Source organism: Octodon degus, unplaced genomic scaffold (assembly GCF_000260255.1).
Source record: "Octodon degus isolate 3935 unplaced genomic scaffold, OctDeg1.0 scaffold00166, whole genome shotgun sequence".
Classification (NCBI taxonomy): domain Eukaryota; kingdom Metazoa; phylum Chordata; class Mammalia; order Rodentia; family Octodontidae; genus Octodon; species Octodon degus.
The window spans coordinates 2811362-2830997 of record NW_004524742.1 but is presented as its reverse complement, the minus strand read 5'-3'; the positions used below and the strand labels follow the sequence as shown (position 1 = coordinate 2830997).

Genomic DNA, 19636 nt, shown 5'->3' with positions numbered 1-19636 from the left:
TAAATCCTGAAGGAGCCTGACAGCACTGCACATTTCTTAATGCTTGCATTTACTTTTACATTATAAAACAATAAAACAGCAGGATAATGTTCATGCAATTTAGAGACTTGTAATATTACTACAAATAATTCTACTGTATTATGGCATAACATAAGCTTTTTAAATGCAGGTTGACTAATGAAAGGGTAATCTATATTCATTGAAAGCACTGACAAATAATGCTGGAAATATAACTTAAATATTGCACACAGTTTCAAAATAAGACTTGAGAAGTCTGAAAAAGCAAAATCCATGCTAGATGATGTTTTTGCCCTAAATTAAAATACAATTAATTTTCAAGCATACTGTTTGCTGGCAAGGAAAAAGTTTCCTGCTTTTCTTTCTTTGAATTTATAATTGAGTATGTGACTTCTATCAGCTCAAGAACTAGTCATACTAGTTAATTTGATCAGTTTTTTCTTATCAATGTTGCAAAACATGAAACTTTACCTTAAATATACACGAGTGTTGATGCTGGCCATCAACATTTGTCCATTTGTCCATTGAACTGCAAATAATGGAACAACCTGTAAAACTTGTCTGTACCACCTCTTTCTAAGAGATGCGAGTTCTAATACACACTCTTATTGCTACAAGCTCTGTACAGGAATTTTTGGACAGGAAATGTTGGGGCTCTCTACTTCAAAGACAAAAAAGGCATCTTATTTAAATGGGAACAACTACTCCTATGTATGAATGGCATTAGGTCATTTTCTTATTTTCAGCAGGCAAATCATTTCAATCTGCTTGAACAGGGTTCTTCTAGTACAAACCATAAGAACGAAAAAGAAATGAAAGCCTTTTATGCAGCAGCCTAGTGCTTAGATTTACCTGCCTCCATCTCTGCTCCCAATTCCCCACTTTCCAACCATCACTTTCACTCTCAAATTCCCATAAAAGTTTCCAATCTTCAATAGAAGATGGTATACCATAAATACAAAAATAAAAAATAAATGCCATTATTAATCTACACTAAGTAAAAAAACTACATTAGGGAAACTATATGGGGCCATCACAGAAGATCTAAGATAGGAATGTAATCATTACATAATACAAACATGTGCTAATAAAAATAAAAAATTAAACCTGCATGGAAAATGAGATTGTAAAACAAAATACATCCTCAGTCCATGTAGACACTGAATGCACAGGTAATGTATGAAGAAACTGCCTTTGAAATGCAACATTCTATTCTAAAAAAATGACACTGGTCTCACACCTAACCACTCAAAAGTGTATCCTCAAACAAAGATCATCTATTGGGCATGTGTTACATAGCTCTCAGGATCCTTGAACACCAACTGGTTTAGAACTTGAAATTTTAATAAGATCCCAGATGACATCTTTGCATAATCAAGTTTGACTCATTAATATGACAGTTTATCTGGGTCCACCATTTATTCTTCATCAAAAAAAAAAAAAGGTGAATAACAAGTTGTACTCATGAAAATCTATAAACAATATAGATGGCCATGACTTAATGAAGTAAAATGTAAATAAACCTGAAGTATTTAAATTACATATAGATACTGTAAAGTTTTGAGCAGCTAAAAATTAATGTATATACATACACGCACAGCTGCACAGGAGAAGTGAAAAAGAGGGAAAACTGAATTGAGAATGAAAAGAAAAAGAACAGTGAGAGAACAAAACCATACAAGTTTACCCAAAATATATATGATCTGTTTATAGTTGAAAAGCAGATGAAACAAAGTAAAAGCCCAGCAGCTCGGAAGAAGACAGTACAACTTGGTCTCAACAACACTCCTGCTGATACATATATGTCCAAGTCATTGTACAGTAGCACTTTCATATTATGAGTAAGATGCTACTAAGAGATTATTATTTTAAAAAGGTATCACAGAAGCCAGTATTCTCTAATTCCCTGTGACAAACCATGGAAAGAATTTTTTATGAATAAGTAGCAAAAGGTAGTTACAATACCAAGAAATGACATGATATTTATTATTTAAGCAAAAAGTAGATATAATACAAGAAAATACAAGAAAGTAATACATTTTTACCGAAAACTTAGTAAGCCTTAGGAATAATTACCATAAAATAAGCACATTTTATTAAAAAACTATTATAATACTAAATCTAGTAAGCAAACTAAAAATAAAACTAGTTTTGTTTGTTTTTAATGCAACGGTAGAAAATGGTAGAAACTGCCAACACTAATAATGAAAGTTCATATAAACAAAGAATATATTTTCTATGTGATATTTAGAAGACATAGTTTAAATCTATAACAAGAGTTTGTATAACGTAGAGTATAACTAAGATACTACACTTGATGTAAGAAACACTTGCCTGAGCCAACCGACTAGCTCAGCAGATTGAAGCGCCTGCAAGCAGGCTCAGGGGCTGGGGTCCCTGTGTCTGCCAGCCGTCCCTGTCCCCGGGGCACACTGGAGGGCAACTGAGACTGGGTATGGTGGCTTGCGCCTGTAATCCCAGCTCTTAGAAGGCTGTGAACAGGCGGATCACTTCGAGTCCAATCTAGTAGTGAGAACCTGAACACCCTGTACACTCTTCCCTAAAAACAAACAACAACGAAAAGAAACAGAAAGAAAGAAACATTTGCCCAAAATAACCTATCATGATTAAGCCAACACTTTTTTATTTATTTATTTTTTATTTTAGGAAAGGATCTACAGGGTGTTCAGGGTCTCACTACTAGATCGGACTCCTAGTGATCCACCTGTTCACAGCCTCCCAAGAGCTAGGATTACAGGCGCGAGCCACCACGCCCAGTCTCAATTGCCCTCTCAGTGTGCCCCGGAAACAGGGCCAGCACGGCAGACTGGGGGATTGAACCCTGGGTCCCTGTGCCTGCTTGTAGGTGCTTTAATTCACTGAGCTATTTGGCTAGCCCTATTAAGCCAACTTTCTATTGAGATGTATTTACTGAGAAAAATAAAAAATCATTTCTAAATGTTGTAAAACTTTCAAATTTTAAACAAAACGCCGCAGTGGGAAAATAGAGCCTATTACACAATTACTGATTAAAATTATACCAGTAAATGCTTTACAAACAATATATGTATGTATCTGTAGCTAGATTTGATCACACGGCACATTATTAGCACTATATACAACATACTGAAATTTAATCTACTTCACAGCTGGTCATCTATCGATTATTATCTGATTAAATCACTAGAAACTGATTTCTCTTTAATGGGGGGATCACCTTAGTTTTTCATTATATGACTCAGCTGCTTCAACATATATCTCTTTGGTTTTGCTCTAACAATAAAATGCAATCAAATATGGTAACGATGTTATTCTACACATGTATTTACCAAATACTAAGAACTATGAAAACAATTCCAAGTTAAAGTTCCACATACATTACAAAAAATCTTAGAATTTGAAAATATAAATAATGACTATATAGATGAGTATAACATTTATGGAGGGGGCCTGCCCCTTAGCTCAGTTCTTTAAGTGGATGCTTCAACAAAGCAGTCAGGCTCAGGTTGCTGTGGTTCGATCCCCACAACTCAAACCTGCCCTGAAGGCATGGGGAAAAAAAATTACGGAAATCAACTACACAATATTATCAATGGCCAAAAGTTATCATACTCTTTTTTTTTTTTTTTTGTGGAATGGGGATTGAACTCAGGCCCTTGTGCTTGCCAGGAAAGCACTTATTCTACTGAGCCATCTCCCCAGCCCCATCATACTCATTTATCTATTAATTATATGTCTGGAAATTATCCTAGGGAATTTTTAAAAATGTCAAATTATCAATGCTCCCCATACTAGATACATAAAAAATAATAACTTATCAAGGCAGTATTATTTATAGTAAAGATTTTATTCAACCAAATTTACAAAATTAGGGAATCATTATGGAATTTGTTATACAGCCAAGTGAAGAAATATTAAGTATCTATCAAATTATGTTCATATAGATGTTTAAATAGCATAAGTAAATGTTCCTGAGATTTTAAATAAAAAAAATGGCCAATGTAGATAGTTACACACATAAGTGATTATACTCATGCACAGGGTATGCATGTGAATCTTATGTGAGGAAATTTATCGAAATATTATTTCTATGACTACATTTTGAGAATCTTTATATTTTCTAAACTTTTATGTATTTCCTTTAATTAAAAAATAGTTGTTTTAAGTGTCAAAAAGAATCAGGAAATAATTAAATTTTTTTTAAAAAGTAATGAAGAATAAGGATTAGGCCACTAAAAGATTCTAAGAAAATAACTTTACCAAATAAATTATGAACATGAATAAGGATACCACCAAAAATCTCTTTCAAAAGACAAACCACTCTTTCTTTACATTGCTGGAGAGGAGAAGACAGATAGAAAACAAAACAAAATGTAACAGAAGCTGATGGACAAGCACAAAAACATCACAAGTTAATATTGCACAGAAAAGTCAATTCTTTAGGTCTAGTAACTATACAAAGAAAAACGGCTATCATCTAAGGCCAGCACTACTTCTATTATACAAAAGTAGTAAATAACTGCAATAACTAACATAAAAAAATAAAAGTCAATAAAAACATGAAGAAAAGAGCAGAAAAGTTATAGTTACAATATGTCTGTTATATAAAACCAAGAATTCATTTAACAGTAGTGATCTTTATGCATAGCAGTGATACAGTGCGTATCAATTAACCAGAAAGCATAGTTCCAAACTGTTTGGCATACAGACTATAACAATGTACAACTCCTCACAAAATAGTTTTTCCTATTATATAACATTGCAGTTTAAAATAATAGTAACAAGGGGCTGGGGAGATAGCTCAGTAGAATAAACGCTTGCCTGGCAAGCGCAAGGGCCTGAGTTCAATCCCTGGTTCTGCAAAAATAAATAAATAAATAAATAAATAAATAAATACTAATAACAGCTTAAGAAACCACACTATATGCAAAATAAGATGAAGAAATCAAGTCATTCAAAGTGGAAAACAATGTTCTACATACTTAATGCATGCTCAAGAATTTCATTTGAAAACAAAGCTCCTTGATATCTGCCTGAAATTATAGTACATAGGATATTAACCTAGTCCTTAATAAAATCTAGTTCATCATTTCAACAAATATCTGAAATACGATGATGTTTCCATAAGTGTGGGTACCATAGCAACTAATTTAAGAGGAAAGGAAATAGTTCCTAATCCATGTGACTTTAGGATACACTACATTGGAAATGTGATTTAGTTTTAGCTTTGAATCATGGCTTCAGTTTGGCAAAAACCATTGTGTTACCTAGGTGAAAACCCTCAAAAATTTACATTAATTTGTAACACTTTTCTATTGATGAGGACCAGGAAAAAGAAATTCAATTAATCTCTGGAAGAATCCTTGAAACTCAAAACTAGTAAAGAACAAACTGATAATTAATTCAAGGTATTGCATAAAAGTATATGCCAACCCATGAATCATAAATGCAATTTTCCAAATAAGCAGACAGACAATACAATACTGAACTACACAGAACAAAGTATTCTTTGGAGAAATAGTAATACAGACAAGGAAGGGTAGACACTAACTCATTAACAGAGAGGAAGCTATAAGGAATAGGCAGTATTTTTTAAAAGTAAAGAATGTATTTTGAGTTTACAACACTATTTTGAGTTTACAGCAGCAACTTTCTGCCTTAAAACTTGAAGTGCTAAGTCTCTGAGCCAATGCACTTTAATCATTTACTCTGTACTGTCATTAGCTCTCTCCAGCACTTACAAAAATGGCCAGATAAAAAATAAAGGTATATTACTGTTCTATAATATGTAGCACGTGTAAACATTGCAAATAATGATTACATACCACTTGAATTCTTATTCTGGTATTCTACTTATCATTTTTATCTCAAATAAAAATTAAAAAAACTATATGGGACAAAATCATCTTATGAAGATCTTCATTCTTTTTTTTTTTGTATAATTTCCCAATTTTTGGTGATGTGCACATTTTCTGTCTACAATCCTTTTAAGTCAAGAAGTTCTTAGGAGGCACTCACATAAAAGACGATTTAGGGAACTGAATACTACAAAATAGTCCATTAATTCTAGCCTGTGTTTTTGCTATAGCAAAGACAAAGAAACATACAATGCTGAGATCAGATTTATTAATACTGAACTAACATATGAAGTACTAAAAAGAAAGACAATATAAGAGTAGCACATCTCCGGGAAATACAGCTAATTTCCCATTCTTCCATTTTTTGTTTGTTTGTTTATTTGCTTGATTTTGGTATCCTGGGATCAAAATCAGGACCTTGCACTTGCCAGCCACGCACTTAAGCCACCAAACTATCTCCCTGGCCACAGCTAACTTTCATAAAAACCAGAGCAACAATGACAGATAATTATGAAGTTAGTAGTGTAATACTCGACTGCATCCAATTAAAAAAAAGTATTTTACCCAGTAACAAATAATAATGCAGCAGTTAACTCTTACTGATATTTCCCATATGATCAATTCTAATGGGTTATCCTATTAAACACACAAAATAATTCTTTGATTGACATAATACTATAAGTCTTATTTTACAAATGTGAAAATCAACCCAATGAGAAGTTAAGTAAATCAACTAAGTTAACAAAACAAAAGCAAAACTCACTGAGATTTCCTGTTAAATGCAGGATTAGATTTCTCAGGCATATTTATGATGAACTCATTGGTAATCATGAAAGTAAAACAATGCAGTGTGAGGGGTGTTCTCAACCACTTTTCTGATCTCCAGTCTTCTTTGTTCTCATTCAGTCATATCCACCAATAGCCCTGATCACAACACAATGAAAAACTGAGCTGGCAAAATAGTCCAGCTGGTCCTGATACACCTACTAAGGAGGAAGAAGTGGCAGCTCCACCTTGAGAATCTCACAGTACTCATCTACACCTTTATTTTAACCAATACTACCTCTATCTCCACCCAAATCTTGCTGTGGTTCCCAAAGAAGGGTTCTGTTTGTTTGTAACAATTATTTAATTATTTAACTAAGCAGTCCAGCCTGGCCTTGAACTAGTGATTTTCCTGCCTCAGTTTCCTGAGCACAGGGATTATAGGCATGCACCACCTTGCCTGGCCCAATGATTTTCAAATAAAATGTACGTTCAAATATTTTGTCACATTTCTCTCAGGCGTACTGTGAAGAAAGTCACATAGTTTAATATCAACTCAAAAACGAATAAAAAATAATGTTATTTTCTTCTCAGGTTTTATCTGTTTTACTCAGCAGCAGTAATGATTTTATCTCATATTCCACCACCCTGAAAAAATTTCAGAAGGATTTTTTTGGAGAACAGCTATGAAATTATCATTGACATTTTAATTAAAAAAAGAAATGTATGTAGAACAAATAGGACATTTCCTATAACAGTCTGTAGCGGCTGCTCATTGCTTCTTTGTACAGTCTTGGTAAATTATGCAGGTTTTCACTAGACACAGCAGCTGTATTTCACTGTCTTCAGTAAAGTAATCTACATTTATCACTATTTTAATTAAGCAGATTCTTAATTTGGTACTCTCATTGCAAAGAAAAATTCTGACTCCTTTTTTTTTGTAGGCAGTATCTTGTCAGTTTTGGAAGCTATAGTTCAATTTTAAACATGTTTCTTATTGCAACTGGCCATTGTTTTAAAAAGAATAATTGTATTTTGTTTCTAGAGTTCATTCTTGTAGCAGAAGCTTAAAATGCTGATTCCTTCTTTATAGAAGATATTTTTGTGGTACTCCATTCTAATTCCAGTGATATACTAAAAGGAATGTGGTTTATCATATTAAACTCAAAGTTACTAAAAACACCTAGTAATAAAACAAATTAGAACTTTAAAAGAAAAACAATGCATTACATGTTGACAAGTGTTAAATGTGTTTGTTGATTATTTTTATCACTGGGTCATCTAATATGTCTGTGTTTACAATTAGCAATAATCGCGCCTCGGATAAACCTCATTGGCTACGATACTGTCATTGCGCAAAGCTATGTCTGTGTTTAAATCTATCTTTGTATAATACTATAATTGCTTTTAATCTTTTTTTTTTTTTTTTTTTTTTTTTTTTTAAGATTTTTTTTTTTTTTTTTTTTTTTTTTTCAGAACTGGGGGTTGAACTCAGACCCTTGCACTTGCCAGGGCAGTTAATCATCCTAAAGGTGATATTTTGTTGACTTATTTCCTCTTACTTATAGCCCAATTTGTGTAATTCTTAAAAAATTGAGGGGTACACCACAGTGTGCTTATTTTAAATTGTTTGTTAAAAAAATCGCTTTAGTACTACAGGGCTTCATTCAAAGGTGGGTTTTTACACCTATAGTATGTTCAAAAGTTCTGTGCAGAGTGCACATTAACTGAGCACCTGCTAAGTACAAAGGTATTTAGGTACTAAAGGAATTAGGTACTAAATGCCCAGAGTACAAAGAGTGTTAGCTATCAATAAACATACCTATAGAGTGCAATACCAATAGCTTTTAAACTTTGTTTCTTCAAAAGAAAAGGACTCTAGGCCTATATCTCTACTTCAATCAGATTAAAATCCACTTTCACTTATTTTATACACTAGTACTTTTCAAAGGTGATGGAGAGTGGGGCTGGTGAGATGGCTCAGTGGTCTAAAGCACCTACTTAGAACAAGCTTAGCAAAGCACAGGGACCGCGGTTCAATCCCCCAGCACCACATGCCAGCCAGCCCCGCCCCCAGGTAGGCTGAGCTGGCCACACACACACACACACACACACAAATAAATAAAATGAAAAAAAAAAAAAAAAACAAAGGTGATGGAGAAGACAAAGCTACTTAGAACACAGGTAAATGAAAAAAGTATTCAAACCTCTGACTGATATTCTAAAACAAAAATTTAAAACCTCTGGTCCTTTTTTCCATTTATATTTTATTTATTATCAATTTTTACATACATATTTCCTAATATTGGTTTGAGTAAATGTCTACTAAAATAAAGCTTAAAGAGATGGCCTGTTTAAAACATTTGGGAATGAGGTCTGTAAGCAGTTGAAAGCAAATGCACATCTAATTTTATCATTCTACATTACTGAGGAATGCTGTGCCAATACTCACATTCAAATAACTCACTAGAAGTTGCCAGATAGAATTTTTTAAAAATCTACACTACAGTATATATATTTCACATATCACAATTTTCTCCTATACAACAAAGTCATTTGCCCTTGTACTGTGTTACTTGAAATAAAGTTATCAGTTAAGCATTTACGATAACCTAGTTAACTGATAAATACAATTTTAATATCTAAAAGGCTAAATACCTCAAAGGATAAGCTACTTTTACTCCCATTATACAGACATGACAGCAGCCTAGAGGCTTGGATATGTGCTTAACATCACATAGTGAATACATGGAGAAATTAGAACTCAAGTTCATATTTTTTTGATGAAATATTTTCAGTAGCAAATTAAACTAGATCCATGCAATTTTTATCTATTAGATACGATGCAACTTTTATTAATCAATAACTTCCCATCTAGTTGTATTTTTTAATGCAAAATTTGACTATGGACACACATAATTAAATAGGTAACCAAAGAAGAGAGGAGGGGAAATCTAAAATTTAAATCAACACTAATGAATGACAAATACTTCAATCATTATGTAACTCCCTTGGATTGAATTTGAATAATGCCTTGTATAAAGCCTGGGTTATCCAATTCAGATAAAAATAAAAGTTAAATTGTAGGCAGCTGACTAGGTTCTAATTAAATAGAAGAAAAAAATACAAAGGAACTAAAAAAAATTTTAGACACTCTTATTTGAGCTCAGCTACAGAAAGATATTTCATGAAGGGACAGTACTGCTTGTAGGATTTCTTCAATCTCAAATTACTCTGATGAATGTCTGATAAAACTTGAGATTTACCACTGGGTAACAAGAGGTAGCCAATAATTTTAAATGAAAACTCAGAATGGTCTTTTGTTCCCTTTGTTTAAAGTAAAGCCACTAGAGAAAAACAAGATTGTCTACTTAGGAAAAAAGGGTCTCTTGTCTGAGCAAAAATTAAATTTAAATATCCTGCTTCTTACCTGAATATTCCACGGCAAATACCTCTATTTACTGTTCATTAAAATACCATAGAGGGCACTGTTGCATCAGCTTTGAAGCTTTACAATAGAAGCCTAAAAAAAGAAAACTGTCTATAATGTAATTTCCTTAAAGGGTCAAATGCATGGAAATCTACTAAGGCTAATACAAAGAAAAAAAATGTTACATTTTTCTAAAATAGGCCAGACTTCAATGGGGGGGGGGGGAGAAAAAAACCTTAACAAAAACAACTGTCAAACTGAGAACACTGCACTGCACACATTTTGCATTTTCCTTTGTAGTGCTTTCATGAGAAAGGTAACTAATCATAGCACCACCTTATCCATTGGAAACAGCACCCCACTGCAGAATCCTCTTCATAATCAATAGGAAAATAAATGTGGCACCTTATATAAGCCTTCCATAATTCTATCAAGAAAGAGAATACCAGTCTGTTTGTGTACTTTTATCTGAAAGGCCAATTTCATTTGTCCCCTCTTTGGGTAAAATGACAGTTACAGATCAATCATTCTCACATGAAAGTAAACACAATGGGGGAAAAAGAGTCAAAACTGAAGAATGAAATCCTCACCTTCTTAAATATAAATTAAAAAAGTAGAAAGATTTTCCTCATAGACATACATTTTGAACTTCTGTACAATACAAAACTACAATGTAAAATAAATAAGTTACATCATACAACTACTTTTATAAATGGCGTATGGATAACATTCAATTAAACATCCATATTTTGTTCTCTTACATCAATCTTGCTATATTTCTTTGAAACCAAATATAATTAAGTACGGTATCAAAGATTTTTATAAATACACACGCTTACAACATAACAATAAAGATTTTTGTACTGCCACTTAATTTCTCCCCTTGTTTATTCACAAGAAACTTAATTTTTAGACTATAAATAATATAAATGTGAAAGGGTAAAATTATTCCTATTTGGTAATTAAAAATAATGTCCTGAATCACTGAATCTCTTTAGAAATACATATATATGAGCCATAAGAATTGCAAAACCATGGACCAACAAACTGGAGGTATTATATATAACAAAAAAATAAGATACTCCAAGAACACAACATCAAATCATATCAAAACATAACAGATCAATATTAACACAGGCACTACCATAAAACTGAGGTTTCTTGTATAAAATCTCAAATTACCTAGAAAAACAATAGACAACCAGTTTTGTCATTCTCATACTTCCAAAAAGACTGGCACCTTCTCTAAAATCAAAATAGAAAATGATGAAAGTATTAAAAATTCTTAAATAATATGTCAACCTTTCATAAATCAAACAGGGAAATGGGCTTGAGATAGTATGTAGATTTCATTTTGTTATACAAGTTCCAATTTAACAAGTTATTTTCAGCCAATAAAAGTCAAACGTAAAGCACTGTTGCAGTCACTAGTACTAATTCTAAGTTATAACTTATTAACTTGACCAAAATGCTACCTTCACACTGCTCCCTTCAATTATTAACATGTAGTTTTACTTAACAGCCTTCTGAAGCAAATGGTTGTATGTCGAATGTCTAAATAGCTTCTATAATGCTCTAATAATACACTAAATGTAACAAAATAACCCTGTTTAATGAATGCTGAATGCATAAACTATGAACCAAATTTATATTTATATAAATGGATTATATAATACAAAAAGATCTGTAAGATCTTCTAGAAATCAATATACAAAATCAGAAAAATTAAATAGGCCTATCTATTCTCATTGATCTGATAAAATAAATGCTTATAACAGAATCAAAGTGTTGCTGTGACTATTAAGAGGCACTTGCAATTCTAAAGAAATCTAAGTGCCATGAATTGTGAGAAAATTTGTATGAAATACTGTTTTTCATGTACCACTAGAATGATTGTATTAAAAAAAAACCCTCAGGTAAAATCTTTTTAATATTCAAGATTTTAACAGGATATTTCAGTTTACTATCACAGAAGCATAACATATTAAAATCAATTTTAGTTAACTCTAATTTATGCAAAGCTTAATTGTGAGCAATAGCTGCTAAAAGGATGCAGCATTGTTGATTCTTATACAAGCATTTTACTTAACTACATTGGATAATCGCAGTGCTCCTAAAAGAGTATAAAAAGCAAAGTGATTAGCAGTCATTACTCTTAATTAGTGCTCACATTACATTCCTTGGGATGAATCTCTTTTAAGTTGAATACATGAACGTTTATTTTTGAAGGTTTGCCAAATCTTGCTAAGGTAAGTCTTGGGATAAGCCGTCACCTATCAGTAAGCAAAATGAAAAACAGGGACAGATCAGCATCCAATTAGTATGTCTAAGTTTTTAAACAGGAAAAAGGTTGAGGGGAGTAAGTAAAATTGGAAACTCATACTTTACATTCTACAATCTCTCTGATAAAAGGAGGAAATGTGTGTTTATCAAACTTGCTGTGAGTGCACAGTTCATTTACAGTCCTGTAAACAATTGCCTGGCTGCCCAATTCCAAATACATGTGAAAATCTTGGAGATTCAGAGAATCATATTCAGCAAACAAGGTCATGCTAGTGATGCCCAGGAAATGGGAAATTAGGAAAATGTGGCAATCAGGGGTTCAGGACCGACCAGAAAAAGCCCTGAGGCTGGTTCACAGTCTCCCACCATCAGTTAGGCTGCCTCTGCTTGTTCAGTATTAACACAACAGGGCTGTCAGGGAGTGAAAAGAACTCTATGCACCTAACTGTGACACTGGCGTTCGCATTTAGAAAATGACAGACATTCGTCACAGCAAAAATAAATAAAATAAAATAAAACATCTCTCAAACACAGCTCTGAAAAGAAAAACAGGCTTGTCATGAACTTCAAAAAAGAACTGAGGGGATGTGGGACATCCTGTTGATTATCAGGTTTCCTTTTCCCCTCTACCACTCTGTGTATTTTAAAATAGTCTCCAAATTTCAACAGAGCAGTTTCAAAAGCAATATACATTCACTGCAAGAAAATAAAAATCCAAATGTGTAAAAATGATATAAACACTACGGTTTGTTTATTTATAAACTTAGGGCAGGGTCTACAGGGTCTCACTACGTAGATCCGACTCGTAGGGATTCTCCCATTTTTCAGCCTCCCAATTGCTGAGATTACAGGCATGCGCCACCACGCCCAACCTCAGTCTCTGTCTCAGCGAGCCCCAGGGGTCAGGGCTGGCACAGAACGCCAGGGTTCAAACCCCAGATGCTGCGCTCTGCCTAAGCAGGTGCTTTAGTCCGCCGAGCTATCTGGCTGGCCCAACACTACAGTTTATACACAAAAATATCCTTCAACTACTTTTATGCATATACTTAGGCAAATACATTTTTCAAAAATGCTATTCCTTTCAATACAGGTGTATTTCCACAGCTTCATTTTTGATTCCATAAAGCATTCCACTGAATGAAGAGATAATTTAGATCACTTCTAAATCTTCCAACATATCTTTATTTTCTTAAACTCTCCAATGTGGAATTTGTGGGTAAAAAAAGTGTAATTTTTTTTAGTCTCATGACTTGTGCCTAAAGGAAGGCAGAACCGATTTAAAGGGCTTCTAACAGCATATAAAAGCACCTATACCTCTAAAACCATACCTTTTCTTATTACTGCCAAAGGATAGTACTATAGCTTGTATCTATCTGTCTCCCAAAGCCTTAGAGGTGACTGGATATAAGATGTGTGATACTGACATTAAGGGTGTTCGATCACTGAATTAGTCTACTCATTGTTTTGTCATAGGATAATGGGAAGGCTCACCCTGGAGTGACATACAACACCCAAAAGGCAGATACCCTAGGTGGATACAAAGGGACAGAAAAAACTGCAAGCCTGCTGCTGCCTATTTGTTACTTCATTGCTTCCCTGTCATCTACCCACCATGGTATTTTTCTCCTTTGTGATGTCCCCTCTGCAATGCCACTTTGCTTTGGAGCCAGCCAACTATGAACTGAAACTTCCACAAACTTTGAGCCAAATAAAATTTTCTTGCTGTTTACTGTGACTGTTGAGTACTTTGTCTCAAACAAGGAGAAAGAGTAACTAGGGCAGTCAGACTGAATATTTCATGTCACTTGATTTTCTTTCTCTGTGAAATACACCTAAACTACACGTCTATTTAGAAACATGGTTTTCTTTTTTTTTTCTCTCATTAAAATTAATAAAAAAGCAATGATGAGAGGCAGCAGAATGTAATGATTAAAAGTACATATTCCACCACGTTTTAGTTATGTGACCTTAGACCAGTCTCTTAAACCTCTCTGTGTCTCAGCTCATTTATTTGCAAAATAGTAACAATAAGCACTACTTGACTGACATAAAAACCGTACAGTCAAAAACCTTGTACCAAAGCCTGGAATATAGGTACATAAATAAAAACAATCACATGGTTCTGGGTTTTCCAACAAATAATATAGAGAAGAAAAGGACTTGCATGATTTATAAAGTTCACACAATAAAAATTATATAATATATATTAGTAAGGTAAAACTATCACACATTAAATTCTGGGAAATTTCTCCCTTTGATTGCCATAAGATTGGCTGTAGCTGGTGAAAATCCACAACAGCATGCCCAGTACAAATATAAACCAAAACCTTCTGGGCACCTTTTATAATAAAGGCACTATGATGGGCACTAAAGATTATCCAAATTTGAAAAACATAGGGTGCCATCTAGAGGTTATGAAGTCACAGAGTACATATAAATGCAAATATAGAGGGCTGGCCAAATAGCTCAGAGGATTAATGCACCTGCAAGCAGACGCAGGGTTCAGGGGTTCAATGCCCTGCCTGCCATGCCAGCCCCGCCCCCAGAGCGTGCTGAGATGGCAACTAAGACTGGGCGTGGTGGCGCGCGCCTGTAATCCTACTCTTGGGAGGCTGTAAACAGGAGGATCACTACAAGTCTGATCTAGTAGTGAGACCCTGAACACCCTGTAGACCCTTCCCTAAAATAATAAACAAATAAATAAATAAATGCAAATATCTATGCAAAAAAGTTGTAATAACTACTCAAAAGTAACTAAAACCAACAGATAGAAATACAAACAAAGAAGAGCAATACTTGAAAAAAAATCAAGAGCAATGCCTATTCTGCACATTACCTATTTTATACCCCTGTCTGTTGTCTTTCAACATAAAATCCAAAAGCTTATTTAGAATCAGACAGGTGCCCAAAGCACTGGCTTCTTCTATAGTCCCCATCAATTCTTACCTAAAAATCTTAAAATATCACTTTGTACTCTTTGCTCTTTAAAATCCTGATACCATTCTGGAGAAATACACAAAAAACACTGTCTGCTCTCAGTACTATCTCCATTTCTTACTCTTGGGAAGCCGCAGAAAACTTTGATCTCACAGTACATAGCACAGCTTATGCTACAACTCAGAGGACAACTGACTACTGACACAAATTGTCATAAATAATCAAAAGTTATAAGATATTCTAAAATTAATGGTTAAAAGCAGACATTCTTAAACTTTGAAAAAGTCTTTTCACTTTGAGAAAAAAATGTGGACCTCTCTTCTTCGAAATTCGTATGTATAAAAAACTTGCATAAAAATCTCAAAGCTCAAGAACACTTTTTTCTTTACAGATTTAGAAATCATGTCTTACAGTATCAAATTATCCTATATTAAAATTCACTAGCTGATTCTTACTAGCTTTCTTTAATCAACATCAGGCTACCTAACCAAGCAAAGTCAGAAGAACATAGATAAGGATAAAGTAAGTCACAAAAATGGTTATGAGATCAATCAAAGTGCTTGAAGGATCTAAATTATACAAGGCTCAAAAGGGAAGACTACAGGTGATTTATTAAATGATAACAGTTTCTCTCCTTTGTCCATTTCTGTCTACTTTCGTTTTGCTAGGACAGAACCAACAACACCCACGAACTAAAGGAGAGGTTTATTTTGGCTCACAGCTGATAAAAGATTTCAGTCTTTTGCCTACAGCTTTAAGATCAGGTAGCATGGTAAGAGGAAATAGAGCTCATGACATGGTGCTGGGAAGCAAGAGAGTTCAAGGGAAGAGAAAGGTTTACATTTACTCACATCAGATATTAGGTAGAAAATACTAATTCCATATATCTCTTGGAAAGTTGTCCCATCTAAAAATGTCTAAAAAAGACACAGGACGGCCAAAATTTATAAGCAACAAATGAGGAAGGATAAATTCAATCCAATCTATAATATAAATTTGTCTCCCTTAAAATCTCTTTCACAATTTGAATAATTGCCATTCTTTTTCTTCTCTGCATTAATTTATGAATAAAGTCAAGAAGAATTACACTCATTTTAATACCCACTTACAGCAACTACTTCATATTAATATCCTACAAGAATGTTGTGTGCAATGAAAGAAATGACTTTATTTTACTGGATTACTTTGGAAGTAGGAAATAAAGATCTGAGACTGACATGAGGTTGAAAGGAAAAATAAACAAACAAATTTAGTATTCTGGGAAGGGGAGGCAGGAGAATCCTAAATCCAAACACAGCCTGGGAAATTTAGTGAGTCAATAAGACCTTTTCTCAAAATAAAAAATGAAAGAGTTGGGGATGTAGTTTAGAGCCAAGATCTTGGCTTCATTTCTTAGTGCTTTACTCCCCCCCTTAACAATAATGGTAATAATTCATTTATACAGCATCTTTCTTTTTAGAAATCTAAAGAGGCTCTGGTAGGTATTCTTGTTTGTTCTCCATATATAAGACAAAGTGTCACTCACATTTTACGGAGTAACTGAATCCCAAAGGAGCACAGCTCAAAAAAATGCACACTAAACTTTGTATGGCATCCATAAAAGAAAGTATGTAATACAATACCCACTCTTTAAGTCACTTAAAATACATCCCCCCCAGTATTAGGAATTGAGCCCAGAGAGTCCATACCACTGAGAAAAACACCCCACTCCTTTTTATTTTTAATTTTGTGCAGTCTAAGTTGCTAAATTGCCCAGGGTGGGCTCAAACTTGTGATCCTCCTGGCTTAGCTCCCAGTCTCTTTGAAGAACGTTATCAGTATGCTAAAGGAGAATTTTATTAAATCTGTAGATTGTTTGGGGTAGGACAGGCATTTTAGCAATACTTTTTCTTCCAATGCATGAACAAGAATGTTTTCCTTTTATTTTTTTATTTTTTTTTATTTTTTTCCTCTGTGTGTTTTGTTTCTTACATTACTGGTTTATAAATCTCACTGTTGAGGTCTCTCACTTCTTTGGTTAAATTTATCCCACAGTATTTTTAGTAGCTGTTGTGAATAGATTAATTTTAATGAATTTGTTCCCTCAGCAATCTTATTACTTTAGAAAATGTTACTGATTTTTGGGTGGTGCTGTTGTCTTCTATGTTACTGACTTTGAAAAATGATCTAAAAAGACATGTCAAAAAAAGCCAGATGTATGAAAAGTGTGCAGCCCAATCTTGCCAGAGTTTGGCTGTCCTGTGGCTACCTATGCCACTGGAAAGGGGAGCTTCAGTGAGCCTGACCCAGGCTCTCCTGACTGTCATGGAGCCCCGCTACCACTGCTGCAGAGAAAGGGTAAACATTGGGAACTTCAAAAATGTCAGAATGAAGAAGCAAAAGACAATCTCAGATCTCCAGCCTACCCAGAACAAATCCAGGAGACATGGTCATTGAAGAACAAGAAAGTCTCATCTGAAATTTCAGAAATGATAGCAACTGAAGGCTACAGAAGAAATCAGATCAGAAATCATCTCTCAGGTAAAAAACGAAATGACAACAATCATGAAAGAATTATTCACACAGAATGAAAACACAGATGAAAAAAATAGAGGGGAATAGGAAAAGCATGGAAACATTGAACAAACAATACAGGAAAGAATAACAATATGTTAAACAGATTTAAAAAGGTATCTAGGACATTAAGAATTCGATTGAAACCTGGCAAAACCACTTGAACAAAACAGAAGATACAATTTCAGACCTTGAAGGCAGCATTGCAGCTACAGTATATGAAAGGAAAGATCTCTTAAAAATAATAAGGAACCAGGAAATAACACTACATCAGCTGCAAGATGATGCAAAGAAAAACAGTGTAAGACTCAAAGGTATCAATGAAACAGCAGGAGTTAACATAATGACATAAAAAGACTGCATGCAGAGTAGCAGCTGAAAATTTCCCTTTTCCTAGGGAAATTTAGCACAAGAAAAGAATCCAACATACAGTTAAGTAAAGAATAAAGAATTTCAATTAGCTAAATTAAAAATAAATCTACACCCAGAAACATAATAATCAAAATTCCAGAAATTCAGCAAAAGAACAGAATAAAAGCTTTTAGAGAAAAAAACAGATCACCCATGCTGGAAAGCTCATCAGAAACACAGCAGATTTTTCAACACAAATCATCAAGTCAAGGAGAGGCTGGAGCAAAGTATTTCAGGTCCTGAAAGAAAACTACTTCCAACCCAGACTGATGTACTCTGCAAAATTATCTATTAAATTTAATTGAAAATAAGATACTTCTAAGACAAAAAACAAATGAGGAAATTCATGACCACCAAAAAAAGCCCAAAGAATACTGAAAGATATTCTCGAAAGAGACAAAAATGACCACAACTTCAAGAACAGAAAGGAATCACAAAGCACAGCAAGCAAGTAAATGGAGAAAAATAGGATACAACAGGAAAGTAACATGACAAAGATAAGCTAATACATTTCAGCTATAATCACCAAACATAAATAGCCTCAATTCACCAATCAAAAGATGCAGACTGGGGCCAGCGAGATAGCTCCACAATCTAAGCAGCTGTCCGACAAACACAAGGACCCAGTTTGTTTCCTGTTACTACATGCCATGCTGGCCCTGCTGTGAGCTGGCCACAAAAACCAGGTATGGTGGCTCTTGCCTTTAAATAATCCCAGCACTGGGGAGGCTGAGACAGGAGGATGACTATTGGCCCAAGCTGTGTAGCAAGATCCTGTACCAAATAAATAAAAAGTTTAAAACAACGAAAAAAGAAGCAGAGGGCAGAGTGGAACAAGAAACAAAATCCAATATGCTGCATACAAGAAACACATTTAACTAAAAAATAAAATGAACAGATTAAAAGTGCAAGGGTAGAAAACAATATGTGACGAGAACCCAGAAAAAAACAGGGATAGCTATTTAGGTTGCTATGATGTTCACTTCACACCAAGACTGATTAAAAGATAAAAATAGTCACTATATACTTCTTAGGGGAAAACTACAAGAGGAAGAGTTATCACAAATATATGCACCCAATGTAGGAGCACCCAGCTATATAAGTCAAATTTTAACACACATGAAAAATCAAATGACCAATAACACTATTGTCATTGGGACTTTAACATCCCATTGATGCAAAGAGATTACGCAAAAAATTAAGCAAAGAAATAACAAAACTAAGCCAAACTCATGAAGAAATAGACTTAGTAGACCTTTATAGAGTGTTCCACCCAATGACAGAAAACACATTCTTTTCTGCTGCACATGGAAATTTCTCCAAAATAGACCATAGACTAGCACATAGTAAATGCAAAGGAACTGATATTATCATACGCCTA

The 19636-nt window shown here is 34.0% G+C and overlaps 1 protein-coding gene and 1 pseudogene across 3 annotated transcripts in view; both read right to left on the bottom strand.

Moving 5' to 3' along the window:
• The window catches only part of Dph6 (diphthamine biosynthesis 6), a 266022-nt gene that overhangs the window by 210103 nt on the left and 36283 nt on the right, over positions 1–19636 (bottom strand). The window contains exon 4 of one of the 3 annotated variants that reach the window (XM_004643115.2): positions 12449–12635. The exons of the other annotated variants lie outside the window; for them this stretch is intronic. Coding sequence (XP_004643172.1) covers positions 12449–12635 — 187 coding nt within the window. Of the gene's footprint in view, positions 1–12448; positions 12636–19636 lie in introns of those variants that run through there. 3 annotated transcript variants of the gene reach the window in all.
• On the bottom strand, positions 7799–8004 carry LOC111813147 (annotated as a pseudogene).